General features: G+C 36.9%; 2 protein-coding genes across 2 annotated transcripts in view; one reads left to right on the forward strand and one right to left on the reverse strand.

The window, feature by feature from the left end:
- Positions 1-3,207: 3,207 nt before the first annotated feature.
- LOC108725398 (glycosyltransferase-like protein LARGE2) lies at positions 3,208-12,088 on the forward strand. The gene is made up of 12 exons (XM_018452407.1): positions 3,208-3,591; positions 6,671-6,823; positions 6,891-7,021; positions 7,095-7,278; positions 7,669-8,213; positions 8,304-8,453; positions 9,339-9,641; positions 10,177-10,373; positions 10,437-10,578; positions 11,531-11,661; positions 11,757-11,849; positions 11,983-12,088. Exons 2-12 carry the CDS (start codon positions 6,745-6,747, stop codon positions 12,086-12,088), a joined length of 2,061 nt encoding a protein of 686 aa, XP_018307909.1. The 5' UTR covers positions 3,208-3,591; positions 6,671-6,744.
- Positions 12,089-18,720: 6,632 nt separating this feature from the next.
- The window catches only part of kek5 (leucine-rich repeat, immunoglobulin-like domain-containing kekkon 5 protein), a 266,130-nt gene continuing 264,352 nt past the window's right edge, over positions 18,721-20,498 (reverse strand). The window contains exon 9 of the mRNA XM_018452110.1: positions 18,721-20,482. Within this exon, the coding sequence (XP_018307612.1) occupies positions 19,939-20,482 (544 nt within the window). The 3' untranslated portion in view covers positions 18,721-19,938. The remainder of the gene's footprint in view (positions 20,483-20,498) is intronic.

The raw sequence follows: 20,498 nt of genomic DNA on the forward strand, positions 1-20,498 counted from the left end.
TTTTTTTAATAAAGAAGGTGAAACTATCATTTTGAATTCACTATTTTTTAATTATATTTTAAATAAGTTTTCAAAACTTATTTTATATTTTTCATTTGAAATAGGTAATATCAGTGAATGTCAGCCGTATTAAAAAACAATTTTATTTAGAATATGTATTTTAAATTAAAAAAATAAAGCAGTTATTTAGTATTCATTATTTTATAAAACTTTTTCTGATTTATTTCTTATTTGATATTTTAAGTAAGTTTTTGAAATCTAAATTACGACGTTCTGCATTATCTATAGTATTTATCGTAAATATGTTTCAAAGAAAAATATGAAGAAGTGCTGCACGGCTACATGTTCGCACAAACTTCGGTAGTGGAATAATTACGCGGTGACTGCATATAATCATGACACGCCGTCTGCTCGTTCTCCGCAACAAAACAAATCCCATCCTCCTCCCAATGCCGCGCGCCAAACGTCCACTGTCGAAATATTAACGCATTTATTACGAAGTAAGTAAACTAATATATTCTTAAATTCTATACATTTTTAACGTTCTTCCATGAATAGGCTTTGTTGCACGATTTTTGCTTTATTTATTTCCTACATTAGATTTGTAATGCATTCACACTGCTCATGAATATCTTGATTCAATTTTATTACAATAAGTGATTATTAGTTTGTAATAACTTATATTACATAAAATCCGCGCCGTGTACACAATATTTTAAATAAATGTTGACGCTTTGCTGCTTTTTGTTACTTTGGAATTGCTAAATTCTGTCATTCACGTCTTATATTGCATTTTTAATCCAAAACAAGCAATAGGTAAATTATATTCAAATTCACAATGCTATGTAAATTTTGTTAAATTCTGAGCACCAAGTTAAAAATATTGTACCAATTGAAATAACAGTGATTTGTAATTCATGTATGTCTATGGTTCTGTCGCGTTATACGTTCATATTTTGTTTCTGATTAGGTAATGAAATAATATAGCGCGGATTATGAATGCGGAATAAGACGTAAATGACTGCAGAATTAAACGATCCAAAAAAAGAATTAAACGAACAAAAAGCCACAATGCGTCTATCTTTTATTAAAACTATTACGTATATTGCGCAGATTCAGTGTAATAAAGAGTTATTACAAACTAATTATCGGGTATTGTAATACAATTTGAAATATCTAAGATATAAATGAGTTGTATGAGTGCGAATCTAAGAAATTGAGATTTTTTTAATCTACAAAACTTATACTTGGATTATCCACGCTGACTCTTGTCTACGATTAAAATTTAAAATTTAGTAGTATCTCTAATCATAAATATTACGACAGCAAGTCCATGGCTATGCATCATGCATAAATCGTAATGTGCTTTCATTATGCATTTAATTGGATTGAATGAAAAATATCTGACCAATCACAAACCGGGGAGAAGGTAACCATATTCTGATTAGAAATAGACCGGAATCAGATTACGCATTGAATATTGAGATTGAAGATTGAAAGATTGAAATTTAACTAATCAAAACAATAGAAGCTAAAATTCCTTTGTCCTCATTGGTCAAATTTTAATCTTTAATCTTCAATCTCATTCTTCAATGCGTAGTCTGATTCCAGCCATAGAGTTCCTCTAGTAAAGCTGGGTGCACAGACTTTTGCATAACGCATAACACATAATGCACGCGTAATGCATAAGAAAATGTACCAATCAAAGTCCTTCGTTTCCTTCCTTTCCATGAAATAAAGAATTCCAATTGGTTGAATTTCTTATGATTTATGTGTTAACGCTAAAGAGTTAAGCCATCGTGTGATGAGTTTTGATTGGTTCCACCATATTCAGAGAACGAAAGCGATAAGAAAGAAAAAATAGCTTGTTGTTTTCTCACTCTATCTCATACTCATGTTCCCTATTAATGGCGGACGCGCACGCGCGCGAGACAGGTGTCGTAACTCTTAAGCTGGAAATACAATAGACCCAGGCAATAGGCACAGGCAACAATCAGGTCCAATCAGAGCTCTGGGGTATAAGTTCGATATTATATCCCAGAGCTCTGATTGGACAGCTCGTTATTCCTTGTTGCCCATGCCTATTGCCTGTGCCCATTATAAGTTTGTCGCGTCGCAAACTTCAATATGCTCCAACATGCTCCAACATGCTCCTACCATAACTCCTACTCACTCTATCAAGCACTCTGTTGGAGTGAGTAAGAGCTATGGTAGGAGCATATTGGAACATGTTGGAGCATGCGACGCGAACAAACCTTGGCCGGAATCCATAGTCCAGTCTTAATCTCAAGCAATGGCTGCATTCAGCGGACTCAACCGTTGAGCGAGCGTTCGCTGCTATTGACGTATTCTTCTAGATCTAAAATTCTGATTGGATGATCTAAAAGAATACACCAATAACAGCGAGCGCTCACTCAACTGTTGAGTCCGCTGAACGCAGCCATTGTCTTAAGATGCTAATAGGGCTCTCCGATTGGTTCATGCGTTAGCTTAAGACCATCTCGAATCTTGAACAACGTTTATGGATTCTGTCCCTTGTGTTTCCAGCTTTAGGGCCACTGGCTAGTAACTCCATCGGAATTGACCAATCGCATTTGTCATTTTGTTTGCTTCAAACAAAATAACAAATGCGATTGGTCAATTCCGATGAACTAACTGACCAATTAAGTTAACTGAGCTCGATGACAGTGGCTACGTTTACACCGTGGCATTTAGGCCGCGGCCTATACAATAGATGTCCTTGTTTATCTTGTAGGCAAGAAGACTAGAACTAAGGAGGATCAACTCGTGTGGTGAGTCAAAAAACGTCCGCGGCTATTCACACGATGTGCAGCGGCACTGCGCATTGTGTGAAAGTTCGATATAAGAGCGACAAAGTGACGATTATAGAACGATAGAGCGATAACTATATAGAGCGACAGAGAGGACTAATGAAGCGCAAGAGTGGGGGAAGTTATCCGTCGCTACTTTTTGCCTCACCCCCACTACCGCTATTGGCACGAGTTGACTCTCCTGGTTCTAGTCTTCTTGCTTGTAGGTTAAACAAAGACACTTATCGTATAGGTCGCGGACTAAGCGCACGGTGTAAACGTAGCCAGTGGACCTTACTAGAGGGGAATTCTGATTAGAGTCACGCGACAGAGACGCGGCTGCCATCTTGCGTCGAGAACGAGTTGTTGGCACGTTTGTTACCGACGGCGTTTTTGGACCGCGCAAGAGCTTTGGTCGTGCGACGATAGTTGCAATATGTATGATGGCGAACGTTGCATAGTTCGGATGATCGTGAGGAGCGCTCTTGTGTTTTCCGCTCGGCCGGTGGGAGTGCTATCGTGTTATCGTCGCGACGGAGCTAATTGCGGCAATTTACGTTGTCGCCAGCGACAATACAGCGACGCACGTCGTCTCGAAAAAGACGAAGAAAGAGTGAGTGAGAGAGAGAAAGAGAGAAAGAAAGAACGCACAGCGATATCCGCTTCGCGCCAGTGTGTTTTATTCCACGGAGAAATCGCGGATACTGTACTTCCGTTTGTCTCAGGGACCGGCATCACCGGATGTACGGAACGAGAGCGACGACAATCGTGCCGGCACTGGGTACGTACTGGTAGTCACTGGTAATCATTTATCGTCCGCGTATCATCGCGAAGGTTATTCACTGAATCAAAACTGTACGTAAATACAATAAAATATTCATTGAATTATGAAAAAATAATGAAAATTGGTCCAATGAATTCTCATAGTGATATAGATTATAAAACTATTCTTAGAATTTTCATTGCAAGAATGAATATATAATTGTATAAATGAATATATAATTGTATCAATGAATTAACTACATTAAGTCGGGCATTGAATAACGATTATTCATTGAACCAAAAATGAATAAAATTTTTTCAGCGTAGTCTGCGAATTGTGTGCATCGACTTAGCAACAGAATTTATATTGTTAGATGTTTTTTTTATTTTTGAAATTTCAATCTGTTACGTTTTTTCAAATTAATTGTTCAAAAAATTAGATAAACGCGAACATTGGAGATATAAAATCATAGGAGAAACTAAACGAAAATATTGCTGCTCGTCGCGCTTCCTGTCAACATATAAATTCTTAAATAATTTGTTAGCGCTTTCTGTTATTTTTTGCTGTATGTATTTAAAAAAAGAAAAATATTCGACAAAAATATTGCGGTCCATCGAGCGTCAGCGATCGTGAATAATTAGAGAGTTTTTGCAATAACCAGATACGGTGAACGCTAAAGTCACGTTATCCTTTTCTTAATTAATTGTTAAGAAGAAGATAACGTGACTTTAGCGTTCACCGTATCTGGTTATTGCAAAAACTCCCTATTGATTCGTTCATTGAATCGTGTTTAGTTCGTAAAGTCATAATCTTACTAACGATTGCGCGATTAGCGATTGCTTTTCAACCAATCAGAGCAAAGAAATCGGTGACTGTTCTGCTGTGACTGGTTGAAAAGTAATTGCTAATCACAATCGCCAAGTGTGATTACGACTTGTAATGTAACTGTAAATGGTAAACTCGAAGCTGTCATGTGAAATATTGTAAAAAGATAAACTGAAATGCTGGTCGTTTTTTTTTGTTACCGAATGTTCGAGTGTACGTTACAAGCACGTCGCTGTCCGAGAATGTAAACCGGGTCGCATGTCCAATTAACAGCCGGAAGGTGATTACAGGATAGTCCAAAAAGAGCAAACGTTTACCTAGACTCAGCTTCGCTTTAATCTCGCACGAAACTAATTTGAAGCTTTTTTTGTTAACTTTTTCACTTAACATTTCTTTTTATTAATTTTTAATTATATCCAGTTTTATTACGTGGCATGTCTATTTAATCGCAATTGCATAAACGCTAATAAATTAATATTGTGTATGTTTCTTTCTCGATGATGATGACCGTTTAATCCTTGTCCGATGAGCGTCCATGTGTTGTATGAATAGATGGGCCACATTGGTTCTGTCTTAGAAACAGTTTCCTCTCTTTAGTTATAAACAAAACGTTGTCGATAATATAAACTAACAATAAGTACATGTATTATAAAGTATAAATACAGAGCCACAATAAAATGAACTACAGAAATTAATAGCCATCTCTTGGTACTTACAATTAGATATAGAAAGAAAATTACTACGAAATATTACATCATGGCTATAACAATCTATATTTTGTTTTACTGACAATAACAAAATGAATAAATTGATGCAATCGAGTCAAACGGACAGCCTTTAAGATTTACTAAAGCTGTATCTAGGGCGTTTTTTCGTTATCCAACCAGAAGCAACCGTGGCTATATAAGGCTATCTTCGTCTTCTGATCCCTATAACCTTAGCCATGGTCGTTTCTGGTTGGATAACGAAAAAATGCTCCTGTTAATTTCACCGTGTTATTACTCATAAACAGTGAATAGGGCATATTGGATATTAGACTCGGTTACTTTATATTAGACTCCATTTATTTATCGGCACAATTTGATATTAATGTCTGCCTGTTAACATGCATCGAATGCTGATGCATGAATTCGCGTTCACGATATAATTATCTCGAATTTCTGTGCAAGGAATACAACATTTTCATTTATGGCGCTAATTTGCATGCATTATGATTGCGTCGCATTCGTATAGTTGTTATGTATGTACAACGTGAGGAAATTGGATATAACGTATTCATAAACCCGCATGTTAAACATGATCTATTGACTTTCATCACGCATCAGATATCGAGCGAGCTAGATGAACGAAGAGTGTACACGTCTATTAATAATGTCTCGCACTGCCAAGTTATTATTAAGCGCTAATCAAATTTACCATAATGACAGCGTGTTATTTTTGCAAAACTGGCTGCCATTCGCCTAGCGCATGTTCGAAATCGTCTAATATAATTAGACGAAACTTGACTCTTGAATCTTTCTTATCAGACATTAAAGATAATGTTTCTTGGTAAATTGCAAGGCATACAGTTATACCAGGTATTCCACTTTTGGAAGGATCCTAAAGTCGTCTGTGTGTTTTACCAATTATTTTTTAAATAAGTATTTTTTTTTAACTATCTTCATATACAATAGGCAATAAATTGGCGATTATTTTTCAACCAATCATAACAGAGCAATCGGTGACTACTTTGCTCTGATTGATTGAAAAGTAATCGCCAATCAATCACAATCGTAATTCAATCATCGATTGCTAGTGTGATTACGACTTTAAAAATGTATTACATATGTTTTTAAGGATGTATTACATATATTTTCAAAATAATAATAAAATTTCGAAAAAATTTCAGATTATTCTAGATCGCATTTATAAAATTAATACGAAAAGTTTAACGGTATTTTAGAAGCTGAATAAAAAATTATTTCAATAACTAGTATTTTTTGTCCATGCTCTAATTGAAAGATACGGAAATGTATTATAAAACAATGATAAAAATATCAATTTTTTAATATAAAATATTTAAGTATTCAAGATGATTTATGTAAAGTATTTCATTGTGATATATATAAAGATTGGATTTGTAAATAAATAGATAAATAAATTTTGAAACCACATAAATCGTTTTTAATACTTCAAGTATAAAATACTAATGCATTTGATGCATCCTTAAAGCAAAGGACGTCAGGAATGTTGATCGCGCTTTTCTGAAATTAATTCCCCTCTTTTTCCGTAGATTTCAACGTGCGTCTAGCCTAATTGATTCGCGACATCATATCGCGAATTGGGAAACATGTCCGGCATATTACAATGGCTCGATCATGGCTAGGATGTTTGTTTGGCATCTTAGTACCATCCGTGGTCTTTTATTTGTACCTGCTGTTGAACGGTAATTGCAACATCGTTACATCGATTTCTCTTTAGCACTGAAAACCATCAGAGAACGTTGTTTCCAGTTCCCACCGTGGAGATAGGCAAATCGAGCATCGGAGGGAAGTGGCGATCGTTATCGGCGGGGGTGGAGAGATCGAATTTGTGGACGGAAGATCGCTCTCCCGAACGGTCGCAGTTAAAAAACAATTTTGAGGTAAACGCTCGTAAACCTTATACTTTCATCAACTCGCCGTACATACCGGCAAGTGATGTTCTACATTTTCAAGGTGAAATGCGACACGATACACGTAGCTATGGTGTGCGCCGGATACAATTCAACCTTCGCTCTCGTAACCGTAGTGAAGTCCATTCTGTTTTATCGCACGAATCCGTTGCATTTTCATTTGCTCGTCGACGAAATTGCGAGGAAAACGCTTTCGACCCTGTTCCGAACGTGGGATTTGCCACATGGTTTGTACGCTTTTACGACAGAGTACGCACTACCCCTTTGTGATGCATACGGCAGCAGAGAAACCTAATTTTTATCCACGTCTGTGTTAACGTGGCGTGCGAAGTACAACGTATAGAAAAAAAAATAGAGAAAAAATTACCTTTTCGACATAAATATAAATGCATTTAAATTTAAATTTGTTAAATTAAATTAAATTTAACTTTTCTAATTTAGTTGTGTACCTGAAGTTTTATTAAAATTGAGATTTTTAAAAGAAGTAGAGAAAAAAAAGTTCTTTTCATATAACATACTGGATAGCTTTATGGGTATATCGGATAGATGCGTGTCAAACAAAATCGCGCGAGAGATACTTTTTTTTTACCTCTAATCGCTCGAAGGGATTATTTTAGTAAATGTAACGTTCTACGAGGCTGAGATTTGGGTGCCAAGGGTCTCATGGATACCGAACAAGCACTATTCGGGGGTGTATGGTCTCCTGAAGTTGATACTACCGAATGCGATGCGAGAGGACAAAGTGCTCGTGCTGGACACGGACGTAACCATTCTGACTGACATGCATCCATTGTGGAAGATGTTCGAAAGGTTCTCGGTTGGCGAGGCCCTGGGCTTGGTCGAGAACCAGAGTAATTGGTATGTGAAGGCATTGTCGTACGGCCAGCGGCCGTGGCCGGCTCTAGGCCGTGGTTTCAACACTGGTGTAATGCTGATGCACCTGCGACGTTTACGGGACAGAAAGTTCTCGAGATCCTGGGAGAACGTGACGAAACGTGTGCTGGGATACATACCGGAGACAAGTCTGGCCGATCAGGACGTGATAAACGCGGTGATCAATGAGCAGCCGAGTATCGTATACAAAATAGAATGTACCTGGAATATACAGCTGAGCGATCACACGCTAAGTGACACGTGCTATCGCGACACGAATCGCATAAACGTACGTCCCGTACATTGTAATTTCGATTATATCGTTGTCGAGAATGGGAATCGATCGACTTTTGATCGAGCGCGTCCGTTTTACTTTTAGATTCTCCATTGGAATTCCCCGCGAAAGCAAGACGTTCATAATAAGCACGCTAACGAGTTTCGAAAACTGCACCGGGTCTTCCTCGAAATGGATGGCAATCTGTTGCGAAAGCGCTTGTTCGGCTGTGACAAGCACGAGAGCGCACTTCCAGTGAGTTAAGAGAGAGAACCTATAAAGTCCCTTGGTACCTTAAGGGAAAGTTGCTGAATGCTTATCAATCGTATTTGTGGGTCTTCTAAATCGCGCATACTTCCTTTGAAAATATCGAATTAATGAATGAACGAAAATAATTAAAAACACAAGATTAATAATCCTATTGCAGCATGTTATACAGTAAAAAAGTTTGTGTATTTGTGTTGGAAACGATCCACACACGTTTGTTAACAGTTTGTGTTGAATTTTTTAACATATTCAAGTGTTAATTTAACATAATATGATTATGTTATTTAAAGATTTTTTGTGAAATTGATAGGTATTCAATGTTTCTTAGTGTCAAAATGACATAATTTATGAGTAAGTGAACAAGTAATATAAAAATAATGTTTTAAAATGTAAATTCTAAGACAAATGAATGAAATATGTGTTAATTTAATATATCATAAATGTTAATTTTCTAAAAAAAAAATATGTTCCTACGGTTTGTTTACAAACTATGTCGATGTTATCTTTCTTTGTATTTATTTTGTTACATAATATTTATATTACTTTCTAACATATTCATCTTATGTAAAATTAACTCAAAAATTTGAGTGGGCCGTTTAGGACATGCGATTTATGTTAAATTCAATGCATTTTTTCCAATTGTGCAGATAGAATAACAAATTAATTTGTTGCTGAAAAGTAAATATATAATTACAGATGCCTGAAAAATCAAGCTACAATCAAGTTACAATTTTCAATATTTATTTGAATACAAAACAATATAAAATGGAAAATATAATAAAAAATAATTTAATTTTACAATTTTCAGCAACTCTCCCTTATTTAATACGACTGTAACGAATCTTATTGCATGCGTATTTTTTTGTTTTTTAGTATAACGAATCGAATCCGTGTCGGGAATTCGAGAAAGGCGCTACCATTTTATATCGCACGCATCCTTTTCTTCTCGAATACGAATATAACGTGTATTCGCCAACGGATGTTGCTCTAGTCACTCAGTGTAGCATCGAAAGGATACCGCTGTTGGAAGCGTTATCGAAACACTGGCCGGGGACTATAAGCGTCGCGCTTTACTTGACCGATGCGGAGGTACAGAATTTCCTAGATTTTATGCGAGGCTCCGTGGATTTGCGAACGAGAAGGAACATTGCTTATCACGTCGTGTACAAAGACGGGGTGCGTTGTCTTTGTATTTCTAAAAAGCTGTAGTAAATTTGTAGTCTAGAAGAAAACATTGCAGAATAAAAGGGATGCAATTTCTTAATTCTAGCCTTGGCCATAAGAATATAAAGCACCTTCAATTTATTACATTTTCTTGGGAAAGATATAATAAAATCCGATAATAAAATCCAGAGAAAAACTAACAAAAGATTAAAATTAGAAAAATTTAGAACAAAATATTAAAATTATAAAATTATTATGAAAATAAATATTATTTTATTTTCAATAAAATTGTCTTTCAATTTATTGTTTATTGAATATAAAATGTTTACGTCAGTTTGTGAAGGTGCTTTGTACTTTTGACCAAAATTATACAATTTTCAGAATATGAAGAATTAAAGATATCATATTACATGAAATTCCATGTTTTAAAATGATATGCTGTTAAATATAAAGTTGTAAAATGTCATGTTTTACATTGTATTACTTTTAGATAAAAATTCAATATATTCGATTTCTCTTTTTATCTAAATTATTACTTTTCATTTAGGATCTTTATCCTATCAATTATTTAAGAAATACTGCGATATCATACGTACCAACTCCATTCGTCTTCCAACTTGACGTCGACTTCCTTCCACAATTTGGGTTATATGAAAATATCATGAACTATATTAACCGATTGAATATCAACGAATCGGATAAAGTAGCTCTGATCGTGCCAGCATTCGAGACTGAACGCTATAGGTAATTCATCGTTTTCGCAATATCGAAATAAATTATTTTATCAAGAAAAATTGCTTTTTGCAGGTTCACGTTCCCCGCCAACAAAGATGAACTACTGAAGTTTCTTAAACGCGGTATTTTGTACACGTTTCGCTATCATGTTTGGACACAAGGACACGCTGCCACAAATTACAGCTTTTGGCGAAACAGTACAGAGCCTTATCAAGTGCGTGCGAGATCTGTAATTACAAGAATTACCAGTGATATCGGGTTTGAAAGCACCCTACATATTATTAGATACATTGTTAAAGATAAATAATACAAGACCACAAAAAAAATTTTGAGAGAAACACAAACCAAAAACACACACAGAATAGTTTCTTGACAGATTTGAGTTGCTAAATTCGAATTTATAAGTATTTTGTTCCATCACGTCCAGTTTGTTTTAGCAGTCAGATAATCGAGAGAAATGATAGAAAATCTGTGAAAAATAAAACGTTTGAAGAAAGAACAAAAGTAAATGACATTAAAATGTAGTTGCAGAACTGATTTAAATATATTTTTGTAAGTTAAACACAAAGTGTAAGAAGAAAACTGTATTTTACTAATGTTAAATATAGCCTAACACGTCATAAAACAAATCAGTATAAAGTATTATTGTGTAATAAACAGTCAGACAATTTGCATGATAGGTTTTTTTCAGCTTCAAAAATGGATATTTTAGTTATTACTTTATTTCCAAAAGTAAAACCTATTCTACAATTGCGTAAGCGTAATTATAAATGATTGTAGTTGTAAGAATTGACCAATCATAGTCGAATGTTTGTTGAGAAGAATATTTGCCTGTGATTGGACAATTTTTACAACTGCAATCTTACACTTACGCAATTGTAGAATGGGCTTAACAATTAAAATATCCATTTCTGAAGTTAAAAAACTTTCCATGACACTCACGCAGATAGCCTGACTGTTTGTTGCACAATAATGGGATTTTACACAGATTTCCATCATTTTTCTTGATTATCTAAAAAATTGGACATGGTAGAGCAAAACGTCTTACGAATTCAGATTTAGCGACCCAAAATCTATAAGAAACACCTATTTTATCGTTTTCCAAAAAATTTTTTGCGGTGTACATGTAAGAAAAACAATGAATGTATAATAAATGATTGTTGTAGGTTTCATGGGAGCCAGATTTCGAGCCTTACATAATAGTTTCGAAATCTGCTCCGCGATACGACACCCGATTTGTCGGATTTGGTTGGAATAAAGTTTCCTACGTGACCCATTTAACGGCGCTAGATTATAAGTAAGACGCAGTAATTTTATTCATTTAAACAATGAAATATCTGCTCGAATTTAATTAATATAGCGCACAATTGAAATAAAAAATTGAAATTACAGATATATCGTTTTGCCAGATACCTTTATTATTCATCGACCTCATGCACCTAGTTTAGACATCGGCAAGTTTAGAACAGATTCTGTTTATAGAAGGTAATATAGCATATAACATATCATATAGGGTCTTTTATTTAAAAAATTCATTAGAATTTTGTAATATTACGTTACGAAGAAGCTAAGGTGTCTGCTGCAATAATCTTTTTTTGGATTTCTACTTATTTTACAGATGTCTTAAAAAATTGAAGGATGAATTTGTCAAAGAGCTGGTGGCAAAATACGGCGAGACTGCACTATCAAAACTAAAGAAAGAGACCAAAGAAGAGAAAATTTAAGAAATTATTGATATTGATAAGAGTATTATATTTTTACTGAAAATTTGTGGATTATGAAAATCTGTGAATTGCAACTATTTTCTTAACAAAAATATATCTCCTTTTAAATAAAACATGCTTTATTTATTTATTTATCAGTCCCAAATAATGGTAATAAAAATATCTAAAAAACAGGTAAAAATGGATCAGATTTGGGATCGGGAAATATTTATTAAAATTTAACCCATATATTTAGTGGAGTGTACAGAGTGGTGCTTTCAGTACATTATTGTAATATTACAATCACACTAAATATTTCATTTATAAAATATGTATAATATTTACAGCGCCAGTATGTTAATACATTGTACATACAAATCAATCTCGGCCGAAAATTTATATTTGAACCATTGAAAATTGAGAAGTTTATTACAAGGCAAGGTATCTTTCTTTATAAATAATTACAGTAATGACGACAATAATAGCGACATTAGTAACTACATAGCGTAAATGTAATAATCATAGTAATATCTTAAAAAATATAGTAATATTAAAACATAGTATATATAATGGTAATAAGAAAACTAATATAAAAGTAATAAACCGTACAAATAGTAAGAATACATTAGTAGGAATAACGGTAAAAATATTTCGTTAACAAAAAAATTTTTCTTGGATCATTGATACTTTTACCGCATGTAAAATCTGGCGAAAACGCGGATGTTACATTTCGAATTAAGATTATTATCTACAACATACGACACGCATATATAAATCATTTACATTCACATTATCATTCCGGCTTACATATCTCGATAAAAACATTTTCCGATCTTAGCCCACAATTTCACAGTATTCTCCGTCCGTGATACGAAATTGCGTCGATGAAATGGTATTTTTCTTTTTGATTTGCGATTCATGATGATTCAGAGAAACACTCGTTAACCAGATGCGATCCTTACACGATATTGTCAAGTTCGACATGTGTGTCAACAGAATCATTATACATATTTACCTTTTCCTGCAACACTTTGTTATTTTACTCGTACACGTTACATTCTTCCTTCATTGAAATTTAGCGCCATTAGATTGGCAATTAGGCAGTTTTAACAGTTGTTTATGCATTAGGCAAAGGGCTTATCAACTAAACAACGATTATTCTGTAACAGATAATAATAGAAACAAATGAACACAGCTCAGTTGGCTTCGATCGATGTTACTCAATGATAATTTCATGTTTCTATACGTATGTTTCACTATACAAATAGATGTGGAATAACAAATTATATCTCTTCAAAAGAAACGATTTTACGTAACATATTTCGTATCAAAGTTAACTTAAATAAAATTCATGATGTTATTGTTTCATATAAATGCAATTCTATCGAGAAATAACGAGAATATTCATCCATAAAGTACATAAAACCAGAAGATATTGTCTAACTCTATAAGATTGTCAGTCTTGAGAGAGAATAATTAAGTTATTTACGGAATACTTCACACGCTACAAAAATAATGTAATTTGTTTATAGCGAAATATCTATTCTGACCATTTCTACGTATTTATGTCAGGAATGCATATAACTTAAAGATGCATATAATTTAAATAATTTAAAGAATTTATGTATTTTCTAAATACATAAATGTCTTCTTTAAATTCTTATTTAAAGAAACAAAACAGCGGCCAAAGCTTGTTAGAATATGTGTAATCATTTTATATGCTGTAATTGCAGAGTACAAAATTATATCCCACAGAATGTTGCAATAAATACAAAATGCTAAGTATTTGATACGCTTCAGGTCTGTGTGAATTTTTACTGAACTATACTCTACAAAACGCACGCGTCTTATAAAAAGTGTTCCTAATTAGATTCAGAAATAATCGCTCGGAAGATTGTAAGTTGGACCAATCTACTGGTTGGACGGTACCTTCGATTGACCGCTCATTGGCAGAAAATGAAGCGTCATATCGTAAATTTAATATGTTCATATTTATCATTTTTTGATACAAATAAACGTTTGTACGTAAGAAATAGAAAATAAAAATTCGAAATTGATTTTATAATTATTCAAAATATTTAATAATTTTAATAATCAATGTTTTCATTAAAATCATATAACTAATCTAAATTGTAAAAGCATTTATAATAAAATTTAATAACCAATGGTATTAAAATCATATAAATGATAATGATATGCGTGATATTTGCGAATATATTAAAATTGTTGAAATGACGCCAATGCTATTAATTTCGACAAAAATTTTGACCGAATCAAGCTCCCTTCTGTGTAGCGTGTACAAATTGGAGCAGCCTAAATGAGCTTGCTTGTGCTAGTCGTAAATTACCCTATTTTAATGTAAATTACTGTAACACTTCATGAGCACGTACAAATCGAAGGATATTGGAAGCGAGGAATGTGCGTGCACGATATTTGAAATATCACGCAAAACGACATTGCGTTGTAGTTGGCAGTTGGATAAATAATTTAGCGCTGAAAATTTCCGATGCAACATCACGATATGAAAGTGTTTAATGATATTGGTTCTCATTCGTGTGAAATCGCGTTTCTAATTTTATCCCCGATAATGTCAGTTCTAGCAATATGTCCTTTTCACTCTACCAATAAATAGAAAATTATGTATCTTAGAACGTAATTATAGCCGTATAAAAACTTTCAATAGATGAAAATGAGAGAATACCTTCAATAGATCGAGAATAATTTAAAATAGTCCATTGAAATTCTACACTACTATGTACAAAAATAAAATAGAATGGTAGAGATTGAACGTTCAATTGCTTCGGTGATATTTAAGAGTTTTATTTAAAGATCTCGGTTATTCCTCGAATAGAAATAAAAGCTTGTTTAAATCTTGATTACTTCGTTGTTAAGAATTAATAAGTGCCTCGTTATACGAACGAGAGAGAAAGAGAGGGCTTCGGCACAAAAGTGCGGTCGATCGTAAAAAGACAAGATCGGTGTTACTCGGTACACGTGATCGATCGGTACCGAACATATTCGCGGAGCAGGACGCACAAGTGACGCGGTTTCGCAATCGCAATTCAGAATACACGCGGTGACAATCAATAAATTATCCCCGATACCGGGGTATGACGTACGTACATTCGCTTCGTTAACTGTCGGATGCGCGCAGCACTTTCCCAGTGTTACATGGAACGTGCGTAGATCTCACGTTACCCCCATTAAATGTATCCGAGGGTTGAACAGTGGTATCGACAAACGGAAATCGATCCTCCGGAATAATCGGCCGAGTGAGACGTCGGATCGCGGAGAAAGACGCGATGCAAAATACAAAATTACAAAAATATACTCGTGGCGCCGGTAACGACCGGATCCGTGCCGTGCGGGTTTCCATCGTGTATCATTTACAATATGAACAGCATGTACGGATAGGGTGCAATTGAGAGGAGGGAAAAGAGAGAGGAGTGTATGTACATAGCACGGCACGGAGGTCGAGCTGGGCGAGCCGCGACTTTGCTAGGCCGCTTAAAATACTGTTCTCCGATGTTCTCCGATCGTGCGAGCTCGATTTTTCACGTACGCTCGTCGAAAGCGCGATTTCCTTCTCATTTGTACCTTGCACGATACGTTGAGCGGAATAGCGGTACAAGTCTACGTAAGTTACAAGTCGTGTAACAAGAGACAAACACAATGAAACGACACGTTCCGCGTGCATTGATTCGACGATTGGTGAAGAAACGGGAGATAGAAAAATCGTCGTGGTTGGAAAAATCGGTTGGCACTGGCCTACAAGAAACCGAAAACGTTTCTCAGGCTGTCGCGGCGCATCGCGACTGAACATTTTTCTCGCACGAGAGTTAGACGATAACACTCCGCAATAAGTCGTCGAGCTCGTCGATCGCGGTGGCACGGCGAAAAATCGAGGCGACACGATCGCGCCGCTATTTTCTCCGCCGCGTCTCACCCGGACGGCTGTCAAGTTTGCACTCGAGTCGTAGTCATCGAGCGCTTAATACTGTTTGGCGTAATCCGGGCACGAAAAACTCGGTTTTTCAAATGGTTCCTGGCGACCGTCGTACTTCACGCGTCCCGCGAATCGATCTCAAAATCGATCTCGAAATAAAGAGAACAGCTTTAAAAGAAAGAAAAAAATTGAAATAATCTGTTCTGCGAAATAAAATAAAATATTAAATTATGTATTCGTATCGCAATCCGAATAACATGTAACATCCTAAAAGGAGAGATTTCGATCAATAAAATCACAGAGTGCAAGATAACAGACGTTGAAAGTTTATTTTTCATTCGAATTTCTAAGCGGCATTCATCTTAACCCTCCGGAATTGATGACAAAATCAGTAACAATTACTGCTGAGCCTGTGAAATCCATTTATGTTAAATAAAAGGCACTAATTAATTTCAAGGAAACAAAATGACATAAAAATAAATAGCCAGTAAACACCAACTAAAATCAATGTTATAATTTCATACCCAACAACTGTTATACTAAATTCATTCAACGTAACAGTTATGTATCACATTACATTTATATTGTTGAATATGAATATAATATTATATTACTGCTAATTGATATTTACTAGGTAAATATATTTTAATAAAAATAATTCAAATTTGCAGATGTAACATAAAGAAAATTAGATTGTTTAATAATTTTGACAAAGAGATTTATAATCGAGTAACTCTCTCCAATAGACCGACTTATCGTCAGCAGGGATATAATTGAATAGATCCAGTAGACTCACGTTTGAAGGGTTAAGAAAATCTTCATTTTAATCTGCGTTCGCGTGTGAAATGCCGAGGTATTTAATAAATCGAAACTTCTCGTGCGATTGCGTAAGAGAAGAAGCGCTGAGTTTACAGTCGAAGTAAAATGTCTTCCCGATATATTACGATTTCCCATGATGCATTTATGGAGCAGGATCCGTCGTGTTTTACCTGAACAGCGTTGATCCGGGTCGCCGCCGAGTTCGGGAGATAAGAGTATGGGATTGATCGAGAGCTCTTTGAATTCAAGCGTTCAATGGTAAGGCAAGTTCGCGTGGTACTCATTCGAAATACGTTTCCTCGATCGCTTCGCTGCGGAAACCGCGGCAGCGCGCAATCGCAACAAGTTGTATACAATCGCGTCTAAAATCCCTGCTAAAGCTAGAGAAAGGGAAACGTTAATCTTCCCAGATAAAAAAGGTAACAAAAGCATAAAGAGTGGATGGCTCGGTGGCGATAAATTCGCAGTTAAAGAACGTTCTCTACCTACCCTTACCTGCGGTGAAATATCGCCAACTGGCGTGGCGGCTCCTCACGTGTGTGTATGTGTGTGTGTATATGTATGCGGTAAGCGAACGTAAAGCACTCCTTATCACGATGTATCGTAGCCAGATGTTTCGCGCGAGAACGGAACTGGCGAATCGACAGCGTTAACCACCAGTGCCGAGGATAATGCAAGCACCGCAAAGAGGGACCACTTGTATGTACTCGTATCACGGAAATCGCATCGCGATAAGAGGAGAAAAAAAAAGAGAAGCGAGCTCGAATGAGTTCGAAGAGACATTAACTTCAACGCGAAAGAAAAACGCGTTGCCGGCTGTGCGCGTGACAAACCCCGCGCTTCGACGAGTCACATGTTTTCCAGTTTCAAGGAGAGACGATTTATCGGCCATCAGGTATTCGGGACCATAAGTCCGTTCGCTGGTTGATGATATATAGCTCGCATGGACGTTCTACTTTACGATATATTGTTGTCGACGGTAGAATTGTAGCGATCGAACGTATCTCAAAATGGGGACGCGATGAATTCTGTTTCTCACTCCGCGTTTACGACACGTCGTAATATCGTCATCTTTTTAAATCATGGCCATCTAACAATTCGTCCGCGTTACAATCGGCACTATCCTTTTGATTACTCGTACGAGAGTTGGTCAATAATTTTTACGCGCGCGTAAAATTCGGATATTATGCGCGATATGCCGCAGTTGTTAACAATCGAGCTGTAATTGTTGCTAATTGGAACGCACCGCGCGTAACGTTCAATTAATTTGAAGTCCTGAAGTGAATTTGGATCGGTAGAGGAGTGTACATATACACATTATAAACTGGTCTTTTTGGTGTTATCCATGATTAGCACGATGGTAGCGGAGACCAATCGGGCAGTGACATCAAATTGGTCTCGTTTACAAAATACGCTGTTATTTTCGACCACTCGGTCATTCTGACGATAACGAATTCCACGAATTTCAAAGGTCACGGTATTCGTGCAATTAGCATTCGTGCAATTTATACTGTACACCATTTTATCGTACGTTGCAATACGATCTGTTCTTACAATTTCAAACACGCGTCGAGTGTCATCGCAGCACTTACATCTAATAGATTTACAATCGCTGTAATAGATTATTATCCATTGAACGTAATACAAAGTGGCACCGTTACATAAGTAGGGCATTCCGTATTCCATATAGCACAGAGAATTCTATCAACATTGCAGAATTATTACAACGTTCCAGCAATATTGTAGTATCGTTTCAACATTGCTGCAATGTTGCTGGAATGCTCTGAAGTAGCGATCATGTAACTTTTTCTCTAGAGCGGAAACGTAAAAAGTGAAATATTTCTCCATTACCTTTAATGATAAAAATTTGCATTTTTCACGTTTCCGTCTTAGGGGAAAAGGTACATGCTACCCTGTGTTATAAGGGACTGACATCGACGATATTTGCGAGATACTGAATAATCAATTTGCTTCTGCAATCATTGTAGCGATCATACGCGATATACCTGTCGATGATTTAAGATGCAAACATCGCTGAGACAAGAATACGGGATACCTCAATGGGTACGAGCACGGTTTAACGATGCGCTTACAGAAGGAGAAGGGACACAGATTATTACGCCATTTTCGGCGTAAGCTTAGCACGAGAGTTCGTGTTGCTTGCGAATGCAACGAGTCTTGCTACGATTCGATACAGGCAATTTCAATGTCGGAATTTCAATGTCAAAAAAGAAAACGCGATAGGCGTATAACAGCTAGATAAATTCTTAACAATGTTAAATTCTCATCATGTTTACCGCATAAATGTAACATGTGCAAAACGTTGCCTTGCCTGAACCTTAACACTTCCGTCTATACACGCGAATCGCTCCGTTACGATCGCGATTTCCCATTGCGGGGTAACACGAATAGAAGACGAATTCACTGGTATCGCTCTTCGCGGAATGACTCGCGTTCAGCACTTCCAGTTGCTTCGTGCTCCACGTAAATTTCACACAAAACGCGAATAGGTTTCGCCTTATCGACTAATACCGGTAGCAATGTCCGCAACCTTATTCACATTATCACGTTATCACCTCACGGCGCGTGGCGAGCGTCAAATAAAACGCTAAAGGAACCTGATTAAAAAAAGGAAAAAAAAAAGAGAAAAAGATACATAAAAGGAGACGAGGGACAAGAAAGGATCTATTGAACGATCGGATCGTTCGGAAAATAATTCACGCAGATCACGGTTTGCTGATTTCGGATGCTCCGGGTGCTCCGTAATGTTCAATAAATAACTTACAAGATAACTTACAGGAAGGGAAAGTTGAGGAACGGGAATATAGGTGACATGAATGTCCAATCGGCGTGTCCTCCTCTAAAATGTCATCGTCAGCGATTTCGGTGAACCATCCGTGTCCATCCGTAGATCCTAAAGTCTCCCGGAAGAGTCTCCTCGTTTTTTTCATTCTCCAGACTGCAACTCGCTGAACGGAGTGGAAGTCTCGCACGTGCGAGACACGCGTCTCGAAAGGCACTACCGGTTTATTGTAAGTGTGGTCACGGACGCCCCATCGTGGCGTACTACGACCAGTCGCTCTCATCGCGGACGATGCCCATGATATCATACTTCCGTGCCGTCCTCACCCTCATCCTCGTACAACGTCGGTCCATTGGCGGATTTCTTCTTGGGTTTTGGCGGCGGTCTCGGCGGCACCTTTCTACCGAGAGTGTTGCTGGTGGCTGCCTGTTGCTGCTGTTGCTGCTGCGTGAGTAACAGATGACCTCCGTCCATGCTCTCGTCCGTCAATTTGAGCGGCCATTCAGCTGCACCTTCCGGTGCTACTCGGTCCAACGGATTACTCGTCAAAATATTCGGGGTGCTACGTTGGATCGATCCATAGTGCGAACCCCCCGGCGTGCCCGGAAGCGGTCGGCCTCTCATGGACGAGGCTACTGGTTCCGGACTCTTATTAAGCGATAACATCGAGCTGCCATCCGCTGTAGTGCGTAGCCCCAGATTGTCGTACACAGGCTCGAGAGCGTCGGTGGGCGATGTCGGGGGTGCACTGCTCCAACTAGGCGCTCGCGGTCGTCGCGGAATCGTCACATAACCGTGACGAGGTAGCACTGGCGCCAACGGTGACGATGACGATGATGGTCCGAGACTATACGGCGTCGCGC

This window comes from Mycetomoellerius zeteki, unplaced genomic scaffold (genome assembly GCF_001594055.1).
Source record: "Mycetomoellerius zeteki isolate Tzet28-1 unplaced genomic scaffold, Tzet1.0 scaffold108, whole genome shotgun sequence".
Taxonomy (NCBI): domain Eukaryota; kingdom Metazoa; phylum Arthropoda; class Insecta; order Hymenoptera; family Formicidae; genus Mycetomoellerius; species Mycetomoellerius zeteki.

What these genes read in the sequence shown, in the direction of transcription:
- LOC108725398 (XM_018452407.1), top strand. Translation starts at nt 6,745, where the DNA reads ATGGCTCGATCATGGCTAGGATGTTTGTTTGGCATCTTAGTACCATCC. An exon ending in AGTTAAAAAACAATTTTGAG is followed by an intron (nt 7,022 to 7,094) that starts GTAAACGCTCGT and finishes TACATTTTCAAG; the next exon opens with GTGAAATGCGACACGATACA. An exon ending in GCGACACGAATCGCATAAAC is followed by an intron (nt 8,214 to 8,303) that starts GTACGTCCCGTA and finishes TTTTACTTTTAG; the next exon opens with ATTCTCCATTGGAATTCCCC.